We start from the raw sequence: 20,990 nt of genomic DNA, 5'->3' as shown, positions 1-20,990 counted from the left end.
TCTACTTTCAGAAGTCCACAGAGGAAACAAAGCAAGGTGCTTAACAAAGCCCTATATTCTACCTGGATCCGAGTTCCTGCCTGCTCTCTTTTATTCATTTCTGGTTATCTGTGCTGTACTCAAACACTGGCTAGCTGCCTCTTTTAACAGGCAGTTACACACCTCCCCCCACCTCCTCCATTCTCTTTGCTAACAGCAATGCCTGACTACCAACCAACATACCTCAGAGCACAGAGCACTGCAGCTTACCGGATAAGGTCGGTTTAAAATTCTGGGAAGGCATAACTTGCTCCTTTTGTCTTTCCTTAGAGCCCTTCAGAAATACCCTCCAGCAACCAGCAGAATAAGCCTTTCACCCAGGAGACATAAAACAGTCTGTATCCTGCAGTCTACAAACACTGGGACCTTTATTTAAAAGGTGTCCCCACATTATATTAGTCCCAAGGAACGTTTATCCATGTACTCAAGTCAGAAAAAGAAGCCCGATGCCTGGAAGAAACAAAATGTACCTACATTACAGTAGCTCTCTGAGAAGTCTTTAAAGTTTTGCTGCCGGGCCTCGGAGGGAGGCCTACCTGTGACAGGGAACATCGGGACAGTCTTCCTGAACCGGAGCATGCCCTGTCCACAACGGAGCTGAGGGACTGCCCAGAGAGGCCTGTTACAAAACCACAAAAGAGGGGCAGAGCTGACAGGCCCCTGCCTCGAACACCCTGGAAGCTAAAAATAAGAATTCTGAGAAATGAGCTCTGCCATAGACAAGTCCAACAGAAAGTTCTCTGTTTCGGTTACCTCCCGGACTGGCTGCCCTCCCGGAGTGATTTAACTCTGGGTACCAATTGGGCAATGCCAGCCACGGTGCTGGGGCGGAGGACTGAGGGATGCCGGTTCGGTGTTCTAGGTTAATTAAGGAATCGCACCTCTACTGTGCAAACTGGAGACTTTTGTGGGCAGATCTCGGCTCCCCCACTGAATCTAGGCTCCAAGGCTCCATGGCACAAACATTTATTGAGCGTCTATCACATGCCCGGCGCTCCCAGGCGCCGGGGAGGAAACCAAGCCACGGTCCCCAGTGGTGGAGGCAGACGGAGAAGGACCGTCGGCAGGGGTGGATGTTGGCGACAATCTGACACAAGTTGCTGTGATCAGTAGTATCCAGGGGCAACAGGACCCGCAGGCCGGCTCCGCGGACCCCCAAGCCCGAGCATTAAGCCGGCTCGCGACAGCGTAGGCGGGAGCCGGCAGGTAGGCCCGGGGGCAGGTGTTCCGGTAGGAGGCGCACACCTGAGGCAGAACCCGCAAGGGAGTGGAAAGGGCGGCCCTGGGACCCCGGGCAGGAGAGGGGGTGCGAGGAGCAGGGGTCTGGCCCCGCGAAGCGGATGCGCGGCCGAGGCCAGCCGGGCCTGCGCCCCGGGAGGGAGCCGGGGGAGAAGGCGCGCGGGCTAGGCCGCCCGCCCGCACCTGGGGCCCCGCCCGGCACCTACCACTTGGGCGACCTTGAGGCAGCCGAGCGCGCCGCGCAGGTAGTCGGGGTCGCAGCGCAGGCCGGCCAGCCCGCGGCGCTGGCTCACCGGCTCGGTGGTGGGCTGGTACGGGCTGCTGGCGCCCGAGATCATGGAGGTGCTCGAGGCCTCGCCCTCGAAGCCGTCCAGCTCCTCGCCGCTCCGCATGCTGCCGGCGGTCCGGGCCACCTCGCACGGCCGGCCCCCGGCGCCCGGAGCTGGGGGGCTCAGCGGGGCCGCCGCATCGCCGCCGCCGCCTGACTGCCCGCCCGCGGCCCGCCCCGCCGCTGCCGCCGCTGCCGCCGCCTCCTCCTCCTCTGCGCCCGCCGCCGGCTGCGGCCACGGCTCGGTCCGCTCGGGCTCGGCTCCCGCCGCCTCAGCAGCGGAAAGGAAAGGAGGCGGGAGCGAGCGGAGAGGGAAGGAGGCGGGAGCCGGCGCGGCGGCCGGGAGGGGGCGGAGCGAGTGCCCGCCCGCCGGCCGCTCGGCGGCGCTCCGAGGCCCCGGGGAGGCGGAGGCGGCGGCCGGACCGCGGGCTCTCGGGGGGCGGGGCGGGGCGGGAGGGGCGGGGCGTCCTTAGGCCCCGCCCTCACCTGCCGGCGCGCCGGCGGGGGCCGCGGGGCGGCGCCTGGCGATGCCTGAGGGCCAGGGCGGGGGTCGGGGAAGCCGGGTTGTGTGGACCGGGGAGAACGCGAGCTGAGGGCGAGGGTCGAGGCCGACCCAGGGGCACGGAGGTGCTGGCCCAGGGAGCAGCCTCTGGAGGAAGCGGGGTCCTCTGCAGGTAGCCTGGAGGACTTCCCGGGGAACACGGAGGTGCGCCGCGCCGTCCCCGTGCTGGAGCCGCGTGGCCCAGGGTTGGCCTGACGCGGACTGTTAGCTGACCAGACGGGGGCCAGGCGCCTGGGCTCCTACCCTGGGCGCCTTGCACCAACCAGTTCTGAGGCCGGGGGCAGAGCGCGGCCGGGGTGTGGAGTAGGGGTGAGTGAGGGTCGCTGAGTACGGGTCTGCCGGACAGATACACGATAAATATTTGTGAATAACTACCATGTAAGTTCTGGGGACGCTAGCACACAGCAGAGTACCCTCGGTGACCCTCTCTGAGTTGAAAAAGTTTTGCGATCTCTGTCTAATCCAGTCAGGTTAAACACAGACTTTTGCGCTGAAGGGCATTAATTAGGGGCCAATTTACAATTCAAGTGTGAAGCTTAAATTAAACACTGACTTTCTAAGAATCGTTGCTTTGGTATCCCACTCTTACAAGCCATAATGTGATGGCACTGAGCAAGGCACTCCACGGAGGTATTGTTCCCATTTTACAGAAGAGAGGACTGAGACTTCAGCGCTGCAGCAGCTTGTCCCAGGACACACAATTAATTGGTGGGTAGAGTCCAGGTTCCAACTCTCTTCACTACACAATGTTGCCTAAGATACAACTCAGATGAACTTGTGAATTCCAAGCTAAGCAGTAAATTCCAAAAGGCTCTCACCTTTGGGTTACCAAAGGTGAAACTTAGTGACTCTAATTATTAGTAATACTCTATTCAATCAGCAAATATTGGGCACTTAATATGTGCTAGACAATATGCTAGGGACTGGAGACAGGCTGACAGTCAAAGATGATAAGCTGAATCATTGGATGTAGGCTCTGGCCTCTGCTCTCTCCCAAAATCTCAGTGAAATGACAATTACAGGGATTTAAAGGGCATAAAACTATTGGGACTAAGAATGGGAAAGGAGACAAGGGCAACAAAATTTTGGAAGCAGAAAAGCAAATGGGCAAGTGGTAACTGACTTAGCAGATCCAAGAAAGCTAAACCGTCAGCTGGCACAGGCCAAGGCTGAAATGCAACTTAGGTTCTATCACAGAACAAAAGGCTTTGGCATGGGCAGCACCAGCACATCTAGAAATGACGGTGAAGGCGGGAATAAAAAAAAAACAACACAAAAAAAAACAAGGTCAATTGAGAGTCTTTTTAAAAAGCAGTTGGATCCCTGGATCCCCTCTCATGCTCATCCCCCAAGACTGGAGTTCTAGTCTCTGGAGAAGGTAAAACAGAGGGTCTCAGCTGAGAATCACTAGGCACAGTTGAGGACAGGGGTACCATACTGAAAACTGTGTGTGTGTGTGTGTATCCCTGGATACTAAGTAACTAGAGGCCCAGTGCACGAAATTCATGCACTGGAGGGGGGTGTCCCTCAGCCCGGCCTGTGCACTCTTGCAGTCCGGGACCTCTTGGGGGATGTCTGCCTGCCGGCTTAAGCCTGCTCCCTGCCTAAGCCGGCAGGCGGACATCCCTCTCCCAGTCCAGGACCCCTCGCTCCTTACTGCTCACCTGCTCGCTGCTTAGTGCTGCCACAGAGGTGGGAGAGGCTCCCACCACCGCCACTGCACTTGCCAGCCATAAGCCTGGCTTCTGGCTGAGCATCGCTCCCCCTGTGGGAGCGCACTGGCCACTAGGGAGCAACTCCTGTGTTGAGCATCTGCCCCCTGGTGGTCAGTGTGCATCATATCATCAGTCATTCTGCCATTTGGTCGTTTTGCATATTAGGCTTTTATTATATAGGATATGAAAGAAGAAAAAAGAGTTAAAGGAAAGAAAATTCACAGGAAATAGAGTCAAAAAACAGAGATAGAAAATGAGGGGGGGAAAATTAGAGCTATAGTCCAAGAGAATAATAGCATAAGACTTCCATAAAGTTAGAAGAGAGTGAATGGAAGGAAAAAAACATAAAATAATAATTCAGTAACATTTTTCAGAACCAAAGGACATGAGTTTTGGACTTAAAGGACCCACCAGTGCCCAGCATAGTGAGTGGCACATCAGACCACTGGAGCAAAGAGAAGAGCCTTGAGGTTCCAGGAGGAAGAGCAGGTTTCATTATGAAGGATCAGGAATCAGAAAGGCGTCAGACTTTTGGGAGCTACAAGGGAATGGAGCAAACCCTTCCACATCCTGAGGAGCAGCGGTCCCACCTAAGAAGTCTGATTACAGCTGGAGTATGAGTCAGGTGTGAGGGTGGATGGAAGACTCGGACATGCAAAGAGTCTCTCTGTCTCTTTCTCAGGAGGCAGCTAGAGGAGGACACCACCAGAACAAAGATTTAAACCAAGGAAGCAGCCCTGGCTGGTGCGGCTCAGTGGATAGGGTGTTGGCCTGTGCACTGAAGGGTCTCGGGATTGATTCCTGGTCAAGGGCACATACCTGGGTTGCAGGTTCGATCCATGGCTCTGGTCAGGGTGCCAGTGGGAGGCAACCAACTGATGTGTCTCTCTCACATCAAGGTTTCTCTCCCTCTCTCTCTCTCTCTCCCTCACTTCCTCCCTCCCTTCCACTCTCCCTAGTATCAATGGGAAAATATCCTCAGGTGAAGATTAATAAACCAAGGAAGCAGAGAACAGAGGGTCCAAGAGAGGGTGGATGCAGCCTACAGAGAGGTGAAGGGGGCAGAGGCCCCTGTGCAGCGGGGCTGGGAGCCAGCCAGCCCAGAATGGAGCAGCCAGAGACTTCTCCAAGGAGAAATTAAGGAAATACTTGATAAACAGCAAAGAAAGATACATAGTTTGGGGAAAGTTATGAAATAAACTAGTGATAAATGCCTAGGAAACTAAGCAAATATTCATAGATATTAATTGCAGGAAAAATAAAATGATGTATAGAAAAGGATAAGTATGGTAAATCACATGGCTCACCTGTGAATAATATTTGCATAATTATAATAATGTAAACAATGAATACTGACCTATCCAAAAGTATGTGACCACATTAGGAGAGGATAGGGTCCAGATGTGTGCGTGTGTGATAGGGAGATGGGGAGGGTGTGCAAGAGGCTGAAATGCTCATCATTCATCAGGGGAGATCAGTAGATGCTTCAAACTGAAAAACCAGGAGGTAGCAGTGTATGCGTGCTCATTACAAATATAAAGGTAAGGGGTGGGGGCGGGCTAGAAGGGGTCATTGGGAGGGAAAAAAGGACATATGTAATACTTTTCAATAAGAAAAAATATATATAAAGGTAAAAACAAAACTAACCAGTTAAAAGTTACGAAGTGTTGCCTCTGGAGGCAGGAAATGTAATGGGGGTTTGAGGCCTTGTGGAACTATTTGATTCTCTCAACCATGTGCACTTATAGCTTTAATAAAAATAAAATCTAAATTAAAAACATTTTTTTAAAAAAAGGAACATGAGCCGAAACCGGTTTGGCTCGGTGGATAGAGCATCAGCCTGCGGACTGAAAGGTCCCAGGTTCGATTCCGGTCAAGGGCATGTACCTTGGTTGTGGGCACATCCTCGGTAGGGGGTGTGCAGGAGGCAGCTGGTCGATGTTTCTCTCTCATCGATGTTTCTAGCTCTCTATCCCTCTCCCTTCCTCTCTGTAAAAAAATCAATAAAATATATTTAAAAAAAATAAAGAAGGAACATGAGAGTCAGTGGTTAACAAGGCAGATAGAGCTCCAGCCAGCAGAGCTGTGGAGAACAAGTACTGAACCCAGTAAATAGAACAGCGTGCGCTGAGTGCTGTTCATGGTGGTATGGGGATTTCCAGCAAAGATTTAATTGAGTCTGTGGCTCACAATTTCAGCTGATATTTGAAATATGAACAGCAATTAGCGAGGCAAAGAGATGGTAAGGGTGGGTGGAAGTGTGTTCTGGGCAGGGGAACATGTGCAAAGGCTCAGACACAAGCAAAAGCAAAGCACAGTGAAGAGGCTCAAGCCCAGAATTCAAGGGGAGGAGGACTGGCAGACAAGACCTAAGCTGAAAGGTAGCCATGGACCAGTCTCTGCAGGGCTTCACGGGCCCCATGCAAGGGTGGACTCTGAACCTCTGAACGAAGCGGTAAGCGGGAGAGTGGCCGGGTGAGGCCTTTCAGAATGCTCTCTGGCCACAAGAGGGAGACGGATTGAGGGAGGAAGATCGGAGGTTCTCCTCCAGCACTTATTGTTTCCTGTCCCTGGACATTAGCCTGAGTTTATTTTTAGTTCCAAGGACAGACTCAAATTTTTTTACTTTTGCTTTTTAACAGAAGTTCACAGACTTCCAAAAGGCGTTGTTGGGAATCCCACATAGTAATAGTAGATAAAACGTGGTATTTTGGTGCCTTCCTCAGTGTTAAATTGCAATATAGCATGAGTCGGTGGCTATAGCTGTGCCTCGAGGGTGTTTACAAGAGCTGAAGTCAAAATGAAGATAAATAAGCGACAGAGAAGGTAAATTAGTGATAAATGCGTAGGAAGCCAAGGCAGCCTTTGGACAGATCTCTGGGTTTCAGGGTCTGAGCCACATATCAAGGGCTGACTCAAGGCCACCGGACTCAGAAGAGACTGATGAATAAACCAGATGCTACTTTATTAGCTGCTGCCAGCGGAAAGAGTCTACCAGCAACTGTAAGGCTGATTCTTATCTCAGCCCCTGAACTCATCCTCCAAGTATATTGGCTATTCCTCAGGATACTCTTCTTTACCTGGATCAAGCCTGGCCTCTTCCCAAGTCCCTCAGCCACTCAGCCCTGGGCTGGTCTCCTTCCAAGGACAACCACCTCCAAGTCGGGGGACTACTCACTCTAGCCCCTCTCTGCAAGCACACTGATTCATGGACTGATGGAGGGTCCTTAACACCAAAAGCATTGATCCTACAAGGACTTTAGATTCTAAATTCCATGAAGGGCTGGGAGCAAAACACCCTCCCAAACTGTGGTCCTGCAGGCTCTGCCCCTGGAGGCAGTGCCTGATAATGGTGAGATGAGAGGCAGGGTTCGCATTTCACTCCATTTCTTACTGAGATCTCTCCCAGTGCATCTCTGTGAGTGTTGGGATGGGGGTAGCTTTTCCTGTAACTCCAATTAAACAGTAGATTGAATCTACTACTTTTAATAAGCTCAGTAATTAGCAGGAGCCCTAAAGACTTCTATCTCAACAGAAAAATATAAACAGGTGTGGTGAGTGCTAGACAGTTTGGCTCAGTGAATAGAGCATCGGCCTGCAGACTGAAGGGTCCCAGGTTCGAGTCTGGTCAAGGGCACATGCTTGGGTTCCTGTAGGGGGCATGCAAGAGGCAGCCAATCAATGATTCCCTCTCATCATTGATGTTTCTATCTCTCTCTTCCTCTCCTTTCCTCTCTGAAATAAATAAAAATATAAAAGATTTAAAAAATATATATATTTTTAAAACAGAATCCCCCCCCCAAAAAAAAATAAATAAACAGTGGTGGTGAAATTGAACATTTTGAGTATAAAGTATATAGTAGGAAGACCAATTAAGTTTATCAGAAATAATCCTATCTAATAAAAGAGTAATATGCAAATTGACTGTCATTCCAACACGCAAGATGGCTGCCCCCATGTGAACACAAGATGGCCACCACAAGATAGCCAGCAGGGGAGGGCAGTTGGGAGGGATCAGGCCTGCAACGCAGGGTAGTTGGGAGGGACCAGGCCTGAAAGGGAGGGCAGTTGGGGCGATCAAGCCTGCAGGGAAGGGCAGTTAGGGGTGACCAGGCTGGCAGAGGAGGGAAGTTGGGGGCAACCAGGCCTGCAGAGAAGGGCAGTTGGTGGGGGTGGGGGGGACCCAAGCCTGCAGGGGAGAGCAGTTGGAGGGGGGGACCAGGCCTGCAGGGGAGGGCAGTTAGGGGTGACCAAGCCTGCAGGGGAGGGCAGTTAGGGGCAATCAGGCTGGCAGGGGAGCAGTTAGGCATCAATCAAGCTGGCAGGGGAGTGGTTAGGGTGTGATCAGGCTGGCAGGCAGAAGCGGTTAGGGGCAATCAGGAAGGCAGGCAGGCGAGCAGTTGGGAACCAGCAGTCCTGGATTGTGAGAGGGATCCCAGATTGGAGAGGGTGCAGGCTGGGCTGAGCGACACATACCCCTGTGCACGAATTTCATGCACCAGGCCTCTAGTTATCAATATTAAGCATGAACCAAACACCCAAGAAAGTCTCATGTTTAATGTTACATGACTTACAACTTGTTTTGATATGATTTTCCCTATTCTTACAAGGCCTTTTAAAGAAAAGTGCCCATATAAATCCCTTACGTCTGAGGGATTTAACTCAAAGATGTAAAAATAAACAATCCATTTTGGTGTTTGAAAGCAGCAGATGCCCCTGTCTTCTGTGGGGGGACTGATGGGGCTCCTCCAACAGTGTTCCCACATGTCTGGAGGGAGGGGCCGGGGCTGGGCCAAATTCCAGGCAGAGCGGTTCAGGGGTTAGAGTCAACTGCTACTTCTGAAAAAACTTGTCCCTTCAGCTGGAAAAATGTTCTCCAAATCTTCTCTAAAAATAGTGCTCGCTGGGATTTTCCAGTTTGACATTCCTTTGGTTCCTATGACCAAGGACAACCCGAGCCAATCCATCTGCATCCCTCCCCGGAGCCTCCAGTGGAATCCCAGCCTTTGTGGGACCCCAGTTCCTACTGCGGCCTCCAGACCTTGCTGGCACTTGACAACTCAGGGAAGATTCGTCTGCTCAGCAGTTGCTGGCTTCTCCCCGGCTGCCTGCTGCCTTCCCTTCCCATGGCACAGGAAGAATGGCCTTCTGGGAAGAAGGCTCAAAGGGTGGCTCCAAGGAAATGTGAGCACTGCCTTCACTTACCCCCAGTACCCATGGCCATGCCAGGCCGGGTGCTGGCTAAACTAGCCTGTGAACCTCAGGGAGCAGCTGAGGTAGCTAGGAGGCAACTTACTTAAACCAAACATTTGCTGGTGGCCCACCGGTGTCTGCCAGGCCCTGGGCTGCATGCTGGGGCCCCAAGGCTCTCTCAAAAGAACTGTGCGGGTAGTAATTGTGGAACCAGAACAGACGTGTTTGTTTCTGTCTGCCAAGTATCCATCCCCCTAGTTTTCTTTTTTTAATAAGTTTTTATTGATTTCAGAGAGAGTAAGGAAGAAGGGGAGAGAGAGAAACATCAGTGAAGCTTCCTGCACAACCCCTACTGGGGATCAAACCCGCCACCCAGACATGTGCCCTGACCAGGAATCAAACTGTGACCTCCTGGTTCGTGGGTCGAAGCTCAACCACTGAGCAACACTAGCCGGGCCCCCTGCTTCTACTGACAGCACCACCCCCTTGTCCTGGGCCTACTCCTCTTCTACTTCCACCTCCCAGGAAGCGTGGGCACCTGACCCAAGAATGACCAGGCATGGTTCCCTGTCCTCCTAGAACATAGCTCAGGGTGGGCATGGGACCTGAGCTGAGCCAGAGATTCCCACCTGGGCATTTTCTCTAGAATGCAGGGGTTCGTGAACTTCCATGTGCAGAGGAATCACTCGAGATGTAGATTCTCAGCAACTCCTCTAAGAATCTGCTTAGGCCTGTGGTGGGGGCAGGATTGTGCTGCTCCAAGTATCTGCAGGGTACAACGTCAATACCATTATCTGGGCCCGGAGAGGGCAGGGAAGGCTTTAAGGAGTTAAGCTGAGTCTTGAAGGCTGAGAATGAGTTTCCTCAGCAGCATGTGATCCTGCCAAAGGTATCTGCCTTCTTGCTTGGCATGTATGACCCCAGGCTCTCCTGACCATCCTATCTCTCTGCTTGCTCTTTCCAGTCATATTCATAGGACTGGCCCCTAGAGTCAACGTCCTTCAGGCCACAGCCATCCCCTATTTACCTGCATGGGATACATTCCGAGATCTCCAGTGGATGCCTGAAATTGCGGATAGCGCCGAACCGTATACGTCCATAGATATGTATTTTTCTTTCCTGTACATACTTACATATGATAAAGCTTAATTTATAAATTACACATAGTTGAGAGAGTAACAATAAAAACAGAACAATTCTAACAATATACTGTAATAAAAGTTATGTGAATGTGGCCTCTCTCACAAGACCTTATTGTGACCATCTCTTACTTGCCGTAAATGGTTTGGTGTCACTCCTTTCAGAGGATCCCTTGCTGAAGTCTTCCTAGAGGCTCAGTGCTTTCTGGCGCAACCCATTTTCTGTTTGTGTTTTTCACCCATAAATTTAATGCCTTTCCATCGTGTGTGTGTGTGTGTATGTGTGTGTACATGTATCAAAGCTAAGGATAGTGAAACAGGAAGTGCTTAGGATAGAAGCAGCAACAGGACAGAGCCCAGGAGGGGCTGCTTTGGCTCACGGGGAAGTCAGAGAAAAGGGGGCCTTGGAGACAGGTTCAGGAGTTTCGCCCAGGACGAGCTGCCACTACCCATTGCTCCCCTGGTTGCAAGTCTTGTGGAGACCCTTAGAGTTTAGGAGGTGCACGCCTGTGAGGGCAGAGGCGGGAGAAGGGCAAGGTGACAGCGTGCTCCTGGCAGGGAGAGCACACTAATGCCTTTCCATCTTAACTGAGCACTTACCCATGCACTCTGGCCATGACTTTTGCATTTTGAGGTGTGGCCGCAAAACAAGCAAGAATTTCTTTTCCCTTCTTCACAATTCCACAGACAAGAGACTCGTTCTTATTATAGATCTTAGCAACCTCAGCATATTATATTTTTCCTCTCTTTATCAAGAATATCCACGTTTACATTTAAAGGGGGCACTTTAGCCCTAGCCTTTGTGGCTCAGTTGGTTGAATGTCGTCCCGTGCACCAAAAGGTTGCCAGTTTGATTACAGGTAGGAGGCAGCTGATCGATGAATTGCCTTCACATCAATGTTTCTCTCTTCTCCCTCTCCCTTTCCCTCTCTAAAAATCAGTAAGAAAATATTTCTTAAAAAGGGGGGGGAGGGAGCACTTTATTGCTTCTCTTTGGCATATCTGAATTGCCAGCACCACCACTCTTGCACTTGGGGCCATTACTAAATGAAATTAGAGTTACTTAAACACAAGCACTGTGACAATACTACTAAGTAACTACCGGGTAGGAAGCATTTACAGTATGAAGTCACTGGACAATGGGACAATTCACCTTCTGAGAAGGAAGGTGTGGGAGAGCGTGAGATTTCATTACACTATTCAGAACAATGTACAACTTAAAACTGCTGAATTATTTCTGAAATCTTTCACTTAGTGTTTTTGGACTGAGGTCGACCAAGAGTAACTGACACTTCAGGAAACTGAAACTGCTAAAGTGCAGCCAGGTAAGAGGGGACAACTGCACTCGCTTCATCTCCTTTCCTATGACTCCAGACCTTTCTCCTGAGCTCCAGCCACTGAGATTCAACTGCCCACAGATATTACCTTTGTCATGGAATTGTGTGCCCTGAATTCCATGAGGCCAAAGCATAATTCATAATCTCACCTGATGCCCCCCCCCCGCCCGCCAGTAAGCACACCTACTCCTTTATGAGGCTAGTAGGAGGGAGAGGCGGCGGCGGAGGCACTGCTATTGTACATTCCAGCTGCCAGACACTGCTCTACATGGCTTTCACATGTTAACTCATTAAAGGCTCAGAACAGCCACACAGGAGGGCTAACTCCTGGCATCCTGGAGGACTCAGGCTAGACGTCAACTCATCCAGCTAGATATCAAAACAGTATCAACATTTGGCAGAATGTCCCTCAATTCCTGAGTCCCCAGGCTGGGTCAGGTACTCCAGCCCTGGCTTTCTTAGCTCCTTGTATCAAAGTATTTATCACAGGGGTTCTGACTCACTGTTGACTCATCCATCTGCAGCCCTTCCAGCCATCAGCTCTGAAAGGGCAAAGGCCTCTTTTATCTCCGTTGTGTCTCAGGGCCAATGTGGGATAGGCCATTCACGGGACTCGGGATTATATTCACTAGTTGCATATCCTCGGACAAGATATTAACCTCTGTGGGCCTGTTTCCTCATCTGTGAAGAGTTTAGAATTGTGCTTAAGACAAAGTAGATACTCAGCAAATGTTTACTCATTGCTGTTGTCATTATTCTGAACAAGCAAGGCAGGGCAAGGCATTCTGGAAAGAACAGCTATCCTAAGCAAAGGCCCTATCAGAAAGGCCGGAGAGGTTCAGAAAGAGGTGAGCGGTCTGGGTTCCTGTCCAGACAAGAAGAGGTAAAAGGTATTTGAAGGGCAGGGGCTGAGACAGGTAGGCTGCCTTGCTGGGAAGATTCCCAAAGCCCCAGCAGTCAGGGGACTGACATGATCAGATTTGGGTGAAAACAAAAAGTACAGATGAATAATTCAAAATCTTATCTCCTCTATATCAAATGGGGAGTAGAGATTCTGTTACCCTGAATAATGTACAGAGCCCTTAAAAAAATATGGCCTCGCCCTAACTGGTTTGGCTCAGTGGACAGAGCATTGGCCTGTGGACAGAAGGGTCCCAGGTTCGATTCCGGTCAAGGGCACACATGCCTGGGTTGCTGGCTTGATCCCCAGTAGGAGGCATGCAGGAGGCAGCCAATCAATGATCTCTGTCATCATTGTTGTTTCTATCTCTCTCTCCCTTTCTCTCCCTCTCTGAAATCAATAAAAATATGTATTTTTAAAAATGGTGGACCTTAGAAAAAAAAAAAAAAGGTCTCAGAGCCCCCGAGTATATCTATAGATACCCCCAGACTCATTTGGGGAAACCTGGGGCAGCCAGGAACGCCCTCAAGGTGGTTCAGGGAGCCTGATTCTTGGAGAGGAAGTGGGCTGAAGCCCTCCAGATCTGTGGGCACGTGAGCTAAGCCTGAGGACAGACAGGCCTTAGGTAACTGATCAGAGTGAACAGGAAAACATGATGCTGGGACACGCGAAGGGCAGAGTCTGGGAGACCAAGACATTAGGGGAGGCGGAATGAAATAGTGGCTGAGGAACACACTTAAAGAAGTCATGGGGGTGAAGGTTCTAGGAGCTATTGCCAAAGGCCTGAATGTCACACCACTTGCACTTTTTAGCCTGTACACATGGGCAGACCTAAAGATTGTTTTAATTAATAAATTTATTTGGAAACAATATCAAAATTATTTTTAAACATTTAAAAGGCTGTAAGTACAGTACAAAAAACTCCCCCCACTTACCTATTTGAGTTGCCAATCTAATACCTCATCATCCCCAAATACTTTTGCCAACAGGGACATTCTCCTTTACCAGAATACAATCAGGAAATCATTACTGGCACATCACTACCACTAACCCTCTGATCCCATTGTGAACGAAAGAAGCCACTTGCTAACCTGACAAGCTCAGGGGAGGCCTGTGTGGCAGTCTTGAAAACTCAGAGACCTAAGATAACCACAAAAGATGGTCTGAAAATTAAATATTTAACTACAAACAGGTTATAGTGGGCAGTCATTCCTAGGCTGCTATCTTCCCTGACAAAGATCAACTTAGATCTTCTTTACTGAGCCCATTTGCCTTTTTGCCTCTAAGATAACATATCTGTGAGATGTCTGGGTAACTTGTAACTTCCTTTTTACCCCGGACCCCTCAGGGCACAACAAATGGCACCGGGACATTCCCTCATTGTTATTGTTATCAAGTTAATTGTCAACTGTTAATTACGTTAAAGTATCCTGTATCCATCTCTGTAAGAGAAGCACATGTCCATCATTTCGCTTTTCACCCTATCCCAGAGGTTTCCCCGCTTTGCTTTGTCCCACCTCCCTAATCTATCACCAATGGATTTCATGTAACTCACCTACGTCCCTTTCCTTTGATTTCAATGTATAAAAATAGATGTAACCCTGAATTCTCCGGAGCATTATCTCAATTCATTGAGGTTCTGCTTCCCGGCATATGTCGACAGTTTGGCTCAAATAAACTCACTAAAATTCTTTACAGGTTTCAATGGTTTTTTTTCGTTAACACCATTCAAGTTTTGCCAATGTCCCTGTCTTTGTAGCAAAATGACCCCATTCAGAATCATGCATTCCTTTAGTTGTCATGCCTTTTTAGTCTCCTTCAGACTGAAACAGGTCCTCAGACCAGTCTTGACTTCTATGACCTTCACACTTTGGAAGATTACAGCCAATTGCTTTGCAGAATGTCCCTCAATTTGGGTTGGTCTGATGTCCCCTTAGGATTACACTTTGGGCAGAAACACCCTAGAAGTGATGCATTCTTAGCTCAGCCTGTCATTGCTCCTTGTCCTAATGATGTTCCCTTTGATCAGTTGATTAGGCTTGTGTCTACCAGGCTTCTCCCCTGCAAGTTACTCCCCCCCCCCCCAACTCTTGTAATAAAGAAAAAAAACCTGGGACAATTTGAGCATCTAAATATTAATTGTAATGTCTGATAACCCACGGAATAAGTTATATAAATTTAAATTTTGATGAGGAATGCTATTTCTCATGAAACTTCCAATCAGTTTATTAATTTATATCAATATAAATTCATGACTTCCTATTTTATTCAATGGGTTATATATACTCCATTACAATCTTTTCTCTTTTTTTGATGCTCAAATCGTCATTGATTTGGCCAGTGCGCTCTTGTTTTTGTGTTTTGAGCCCTTTTTACTTTCTGGCACAGATGTTCCAAGCTCACTTACACTTTGCTAGCCCCAGCCCTGGAACCAACCATTCCCACCTGATTTATTTTATTGGAAATGGTACTTAGAAACGGAGATCTAGGCACCAGGTGTGCTCATTGCTATTAGGCTGTGTCACTCCCAGGACCTCTCAGTGCAAACAGCTAGGAAATATATATATATATATATTTACTTCTTTACATATGTTTTTGTGTATGTGTGTATTGAAAACCAAAAGACCATAAGTTCACACTGATAGTTCCAACACCATTCCAACATTCTAGTTTTCTCTTTCCATTATTTTTAACACCCTTCTCTGTCAGTGAGAAATCTGGCTATTTTCTTTCATACATTTACTTGATCAACGTTCCTGTATGTAACCATCCTCCCATCCCCATCGCCACCCCTATCCCTGCACAAATGCCCTCCTGCCACATGACCCCACATTGAACCATCCCTCTCACTCACCCCACTCAGGTTCTGACAACCCAGGTGGGTGCCCTTCACCCCACGGGCTTATACGGAGTCGGGCCAGCCCCACTTGGGTTCTGACACTCTGTGCCCCCTCACCACAATCTCACTCAGAAAGATGCCCTTTTCACCCTATTGGGCTGCCTCTCCATGCCACGCCATTTTCCCGTCCGGTCCCCCGACACCCCAGAGACATTCTCTTTACTCTGCTCAGGTTCCAAAGACTGGCTCTGGGCCTTCACAGCTCCCAGCCCAGCCCAGACATCTGCCATGCTCTGCCCACCTAAAAGACTTGTAAGGCCAAATCAGTGAGAAAGAGGAAGATTGCCACAAAGACTTGGGTTTTTATTTTGAGCAGAGAAGCTGTGTGTGAGAGACATCAGTAGGCTTGTCTGTTGTTCCCAGAAGACTATCAGCCCTGTAGGAGCAGGGTCCACCTAGTTCTCTTATCACTGGCATCTTGTGTCACCCACTCATGCCCAGGGCTCCTTGGAAGATGGCAGTAGTTGCTGAGCAGCAGGGAGGAGGCCCCAGGAGGCCACATACTTCAACCACTTATGCGGAAGCCCACGCATGCAGATGGCAGAGAACTGCTTTGCCTAAGAAATCAGGCAGTTGCCCAGGTGATGGAATTTATGTTGTGCTGAAAGCTTGTCTGCCCTAAAATAGCTCTCCTGCTCAGTCTAAACTAGTAGTTCATGTCTCTGGATTTAAAACCTGGTGTTAGGCACTGCCCAGGGTGGGGGAAAGTATGCAGATGGGGTACAGGGAGGCAGCAATGACTCCTGGATTCTCAGTCACGACTCTGCTTCCTTCTGTATGACCTTGACAAGTAATTTCTCTCTCTGGTCTCTTTCCCCATCGTTTTAATATATTTTTATTGATTTCAGAGAGGGAGAGGGAGAAACATCAGTAATGAGAGAGAACCATTCATCAGCTGCCTCCTGCACGCCCCCCTACTGGGGATTGAGCCAGAAACCCAGGCATGTGCCCTGGCACAGGTCAATGCTCAACCACTGAGCCACTGGTCCGGCTCTTTCCCCATCTTTAAAGTGATGCTTTCTCAGGCCTTTTCAAGAACTAAGATCTTTGTCTCTCACACCATTAGTTCAGGGCTCGTTCAGTTTCAGGACTATTTACATGCTAGGCACTGCATAACGCAGGCATCTCAAGGCAGCCAGCTTGCCTATGAGATAAGTGAGATTCTCCACACCACTTTCCAGAAGAGGAGCTAAGATTCAGAGAGGTGACCTAACCGGTTTGGCTCAGTGGATAGAGCGTCGGCCTGCGGACTGAAGGGTTCCAGGTTCGAATCCGGTCAAGAGCATGTACCTTGGTTGCAGGCACATTCCCAGTAGGAGGTGTGCAGGAGGCAGGTGATCAATTTTTCTCGCTCACCTATGTTTCTAACTCTCTATTCCTCTCCCTTCCTCTCTGTAAAAAATCAGTAAGTTAAAAAAAAAAAAAGATTCAGAGAGGTTAAGTGACTTGCTGTCTGCTGGCCTCCTGTGGGCCTGCCATAGAGAGAACATATCCTCTCAGATGGGTTTTCAGGGAGCAAAACCACCAAAGAGTAATTGGAATTGCTGACATACCTTCTCAACATGCACATATTATCTTTATGTAAAGTTTAAACAAGTACAGTGTTTAGTGTCCTATACACTCCAAAGTTGAATTCCAGACTAACATTTGTTAGATGATTCTGAGGTCAGAAATGGATTCCCAGCAAAATGGTGCCAAATATTTTAAATATCAAGGACAGATGTAACATGCCACAGGCTGCTGACAGATGTACCCAAGCAACCCCATTCTCTAAAATAAATTACTGCCTTAAAAAGGGACATATTTTAAATTTTCTCCTAATAAAAATTAAGATGCTTAAAATCTGAAATTCAGATATTAATTGCCTTTTCTAGAACTTGAAATAGAAGTTCTTTAAAGGAACTGATTAGGTGAGGAGGATTTGCTGGAAGGCAGGGTGGGGAAGATGGAAGAGCCTGATGACCATTTAGGAATGTTAACTACATTCCATTAAATGTTCTAGAGAAACATCATATATAAAAATACCTTGACATTCTTGTGATTTACCTTGAGTTGCTTGATGAAAACAATCAAGATAGAACACAGTTCAGCCCTGCCCGCTGAGGCTCAGTGGATAGAGTATTGGCCCATGCACGGAAGGGTCTTGGGTTTGATTCCCAGTCAAGGGCATGTACCTGGGATGCCTGTTCAACCTCTGGCCCAGTTGGGGCACTTTGGGGAGGCAACCAATGTGTCTTTCTCATATCAATATTTCCTTTTCCCCCCTCCCTCCCTTCTAAAATCAATGGAAAAAATATCCTCAGGTGAGGATTAACAAAACAAATACAACACAATTCAATGTTAACAGTACTGGAAAAAATGTTAACTTTATTCACATAGGAATTTATTAACAAGATTAGAAGCACTTGAAAAGTTAGGCTCCTCCTCTGTGAAACGCTGCCCAAGGTCTCAACCCTCCCCCCAAAAAACCTGGTTCCCACTGATCTGGTACACCCCGAAAGCCCCATTCCTGGCCTCTCAATCCCCTGCTATCTCAGCATCTCCTCCCCCTTCAAGCTGTAAGATTCCCTCAGAATCAAAGCCCAGGAAGAGACTTCTGGGCTATGTCTCAAGTGTGGCCTGGCCCATTGTACCAGCAGGGTACACTGTCCATGTGCAGTGGTTTTGGCTTCTTCCTGCCTCCTGCTCCCAACACTGCTACAGGCCTGTCATCTCAGTCTCCTCCTAATCAGAACACACTATCTGTGCCTCATCAAGTCAGTCAAGTCGGAGCAGGCATCAAGATAGCACTTGCATCCTTGTGGCTATCTGCAGGCCTTGCAGGGTAAGGAATACAGCACTAAAGAGCAAGCACTGTCTTGCCTCCAGAATAGAGGGCTCAGCTGCGTGTGGCATCCCATGAGAACTACACCAGAATGGTTACAGGATATCCATCCATCCCTCCAACCTGTTTTTTTTAGAGATGATATTTAAAACTACAAAATGTAAAATGCCACAAATGGAAATGGTAGATTCTACAAAGGGGGTGTTGCTGGAACAGTGTTTATTAGGGAGTTTCCTAGAGGTATTTTCAGGGTCAACAATCACATTGAAAACCTACCCTATGCCAGGCACATGTGTACTTCCTCTAATGTTCACAATGAATGGAAAGACATTTTATCCCCACTTTACAAAGCAAGGCCTAAAAAGAGTGAAGTTCCCCAATTTTGGTTGTTTTCTTGTTCTGCTTTTTGATCAATTGCTCATCTGTCTAAACTAAATTTGCCTGATTCCATAGTAAGACTTCTGCAAGGTCAGAGGAAGTACCAGGATTGGAACCCATCGGAGCCTAATCCTTCCCTTGCCAACAGTCCAGCTGCTTCCCTCCATGCACGGCTCCCAATACAGAGGTGGCAGGAGAAAAAACCCAGATGTAGACCTGGTGAAAGTCTACATCTCAGGGCCTGCCAAAAGCCCTTACCGCAGGTAACCCCCTAAGCTATTCATGCCTTGAGAGGTAGCTATCCTTCCAAGATATGAGAGTGGCAGGCACAACCTGCCTTTCTCAGCAAAGTAACTGACTGTGGACCCTTCCCCTCCCCCCTTTTTAAATACATATATTTTATTGATTTTTTTTTTTTTTTTTTAGGGAGGGAGAGGGACAGAGAATTAGAAACATCGATCAGCTGCCTCCTGCACACTCTCCACCGGGGATGTGCCCACAACCAAGGTACATGCCCCTGACTGGAATCGAACCTGGGACCCTTGAGTCTGCAGGCCGATGCTCCATCCACTGAGCCAAACCAGTCAGGGACCCTTCCCCCTTTTTACAGGTGTATTGTATTCTTTCTCTTTGAGTACATTCTCTGCCATATTTTCCCACCTAACAAGAATGACTCCTCCATCTGTGACAGAAAGGGAAAAAGGCTATCAACAGCAGCACACGTGCGCTTAGGACCACATATGAAAACACTTTCAATTGGCGTATTTCCCCATCTGTTTTAAATGCGTACAATAAACACCTGCACAGTGCCACAATTAGCTGAAACTCAGAAGCTAGACCTCTTGAATTCAATTCTGGCTCTGACCTTGGTAGCTGTTTAGTCTATCCATGCCTCTGTTTCCTCATGTGGAAAGTAAGATGGAGATGATAGAGGCACTTGTCTCTCAGAGTTGTTGTGAAGACTAAATCACTGTATATGAAACATCTGTAGAATCACTGGAATACAGGAGGGTACAAGCATTTGCTTTACAATGTTACTGCTAGTGTCACCAAATAATCCCCAAAATAAGTGTTTACTCACCAAACTTCCTAATTTCTACAACTGCTGGTAGGTGTACAGGATGATATAACCTTTATGGAAAGGACTTTGGTCATCTCAAAACAAAAACTACGTAAGTACATTTGTTTACCTTTTGAATAGGACAGGGTGGGGAACCTTTTTCTGCCAAGAACCATTTGTGTATTTATAACATCATTTGAGGGCCATACAGAATTCTCAACTTAAAAATTAGCCTGCTGCCCTCGCTGGTTTGGCTCAGTGGATAGAGTGTCGGTCTGTGGACTGAAGTGGGTTAGATTCCGGTCAAGGGCACCTGCCCGGGGTGCAGGCTCAATCCCCATACTGGGAGCATGCAGGAGGCAGCTGATCGATGGTTCTCTCTCATCATTGATGTTTCTATCTCTCCCTCTCCCTTCCTCTCTGAAATCAATAAAAATATATTTTTAAAAATTAGCCTGCTATATTTGGTCAGACATTTAGTTAACTCACCCCTAATGTCTTGGCAGGGACAGACCAAACGTTCCCCACTCCTGGACTAGGTAGTCCCACTGCTAGGAAATTACCCTGAAGATACATCTCCACAAGTAAAAACAACATATGCACAAGGCTACTCATTGTGGCATTATGTAAAATCACGACTGGTGGAGGCGTTGGAGGAGGCGGCACATTGAGGAAGCGAGGGAAGGAAGAGGCGGGAGGGAGGCAGGGAAGTGGATGGGCCCTGATCACCAGCCAGGCCTAGGGACCCTACCCATGCAAGAATTTCATGCACTGGGCCTCTAGTGCTAAAATAAAAGAAGCCAGACACAAAAAGGCTACATATTGTATTATTTCATTTATGTAAAATATCCAGAGTAGGCAAATCCATAGAGAGATTTGTGACTGCCAGGGAATGGGGGGATGGGAGAAGTAGGACTATTAGGTATAGGGTTTCTTTTGAGGGTGATGGAAATGTTCTGAAATCTGATAGTGATAATGGGTACACAACATAGTGAATATACTAAAAAAATCCCTGAAATCAACATTTTAAAGTGGATTTGAAGTTGTGAATTAAATCTCAATTAAAAAAAAAAAAGACACAGCTAGTTGGAGATCATCACTTCAAATCTGGGGCAAGCTGAGCATAAAAAAGGACTGAGTTATTAGATTATAACACTTGAATTAAAAAAATAAAACCAAATTCATAGTAAAAACCACAATCCAAAAAGGACTGAGGGTAGAAAACTCTTCTTTATAGATGAATGCCAGCTAATAAATGTAGAAGGAATGATGGGATTAAGAAAATTACCATTTAAGAACTCCTAATGTGATAATTACTAACTGGTGAATTTATATAAAAGAACGTGAGAGTTCAGTATACTTCTCTTTCAACTTTT

General features: G+C 48.1%; 1 protein-coding gene across 1 annotated transcript in view; it reads right to left on the bottom strand.

The window, feature by feature from the left end:
- CMTM4 (CKLF like MARVEL transmembrane domain containing 4) overlaps positions 1 to 1,886 on the bottom strand; it is a 51,422-nt gene extending 49,536 nt beyond the window's left edge. The window contains exon 1 of the mRNA XM_079800709.1: positions 1,485 to 1,886. Coding sequence (XP_079656835.1) covers positions 1,485 to 1,670 — 186 coding nt within the window. The 5' untranslated portion in view covers positions 1,671 to 1,886. The remainder of the gene's footprint in view (positions 1 to 1,484) is intronic.
- Between the last annotated feature and the right edge of the window lie 19,104 nt (positions 1,887 to 20,990).

This window comes from Cnephaeus nilssonii, assembly GCF_951640355.1.
Source record: "Cnephaeus nilssonii genome assembly, chromosome: 20".
NCBI lineage: Eukaryota > Metazoa > Chordata > Mammalia > Chiroptera > Vespertilionidae > Cnephaeus > Cnephaeus nilssonii.
Note: the sequence above shows the minus strand (reverse complement) of the source record. Positions and strands in the feature narration are given on the sequence as shown.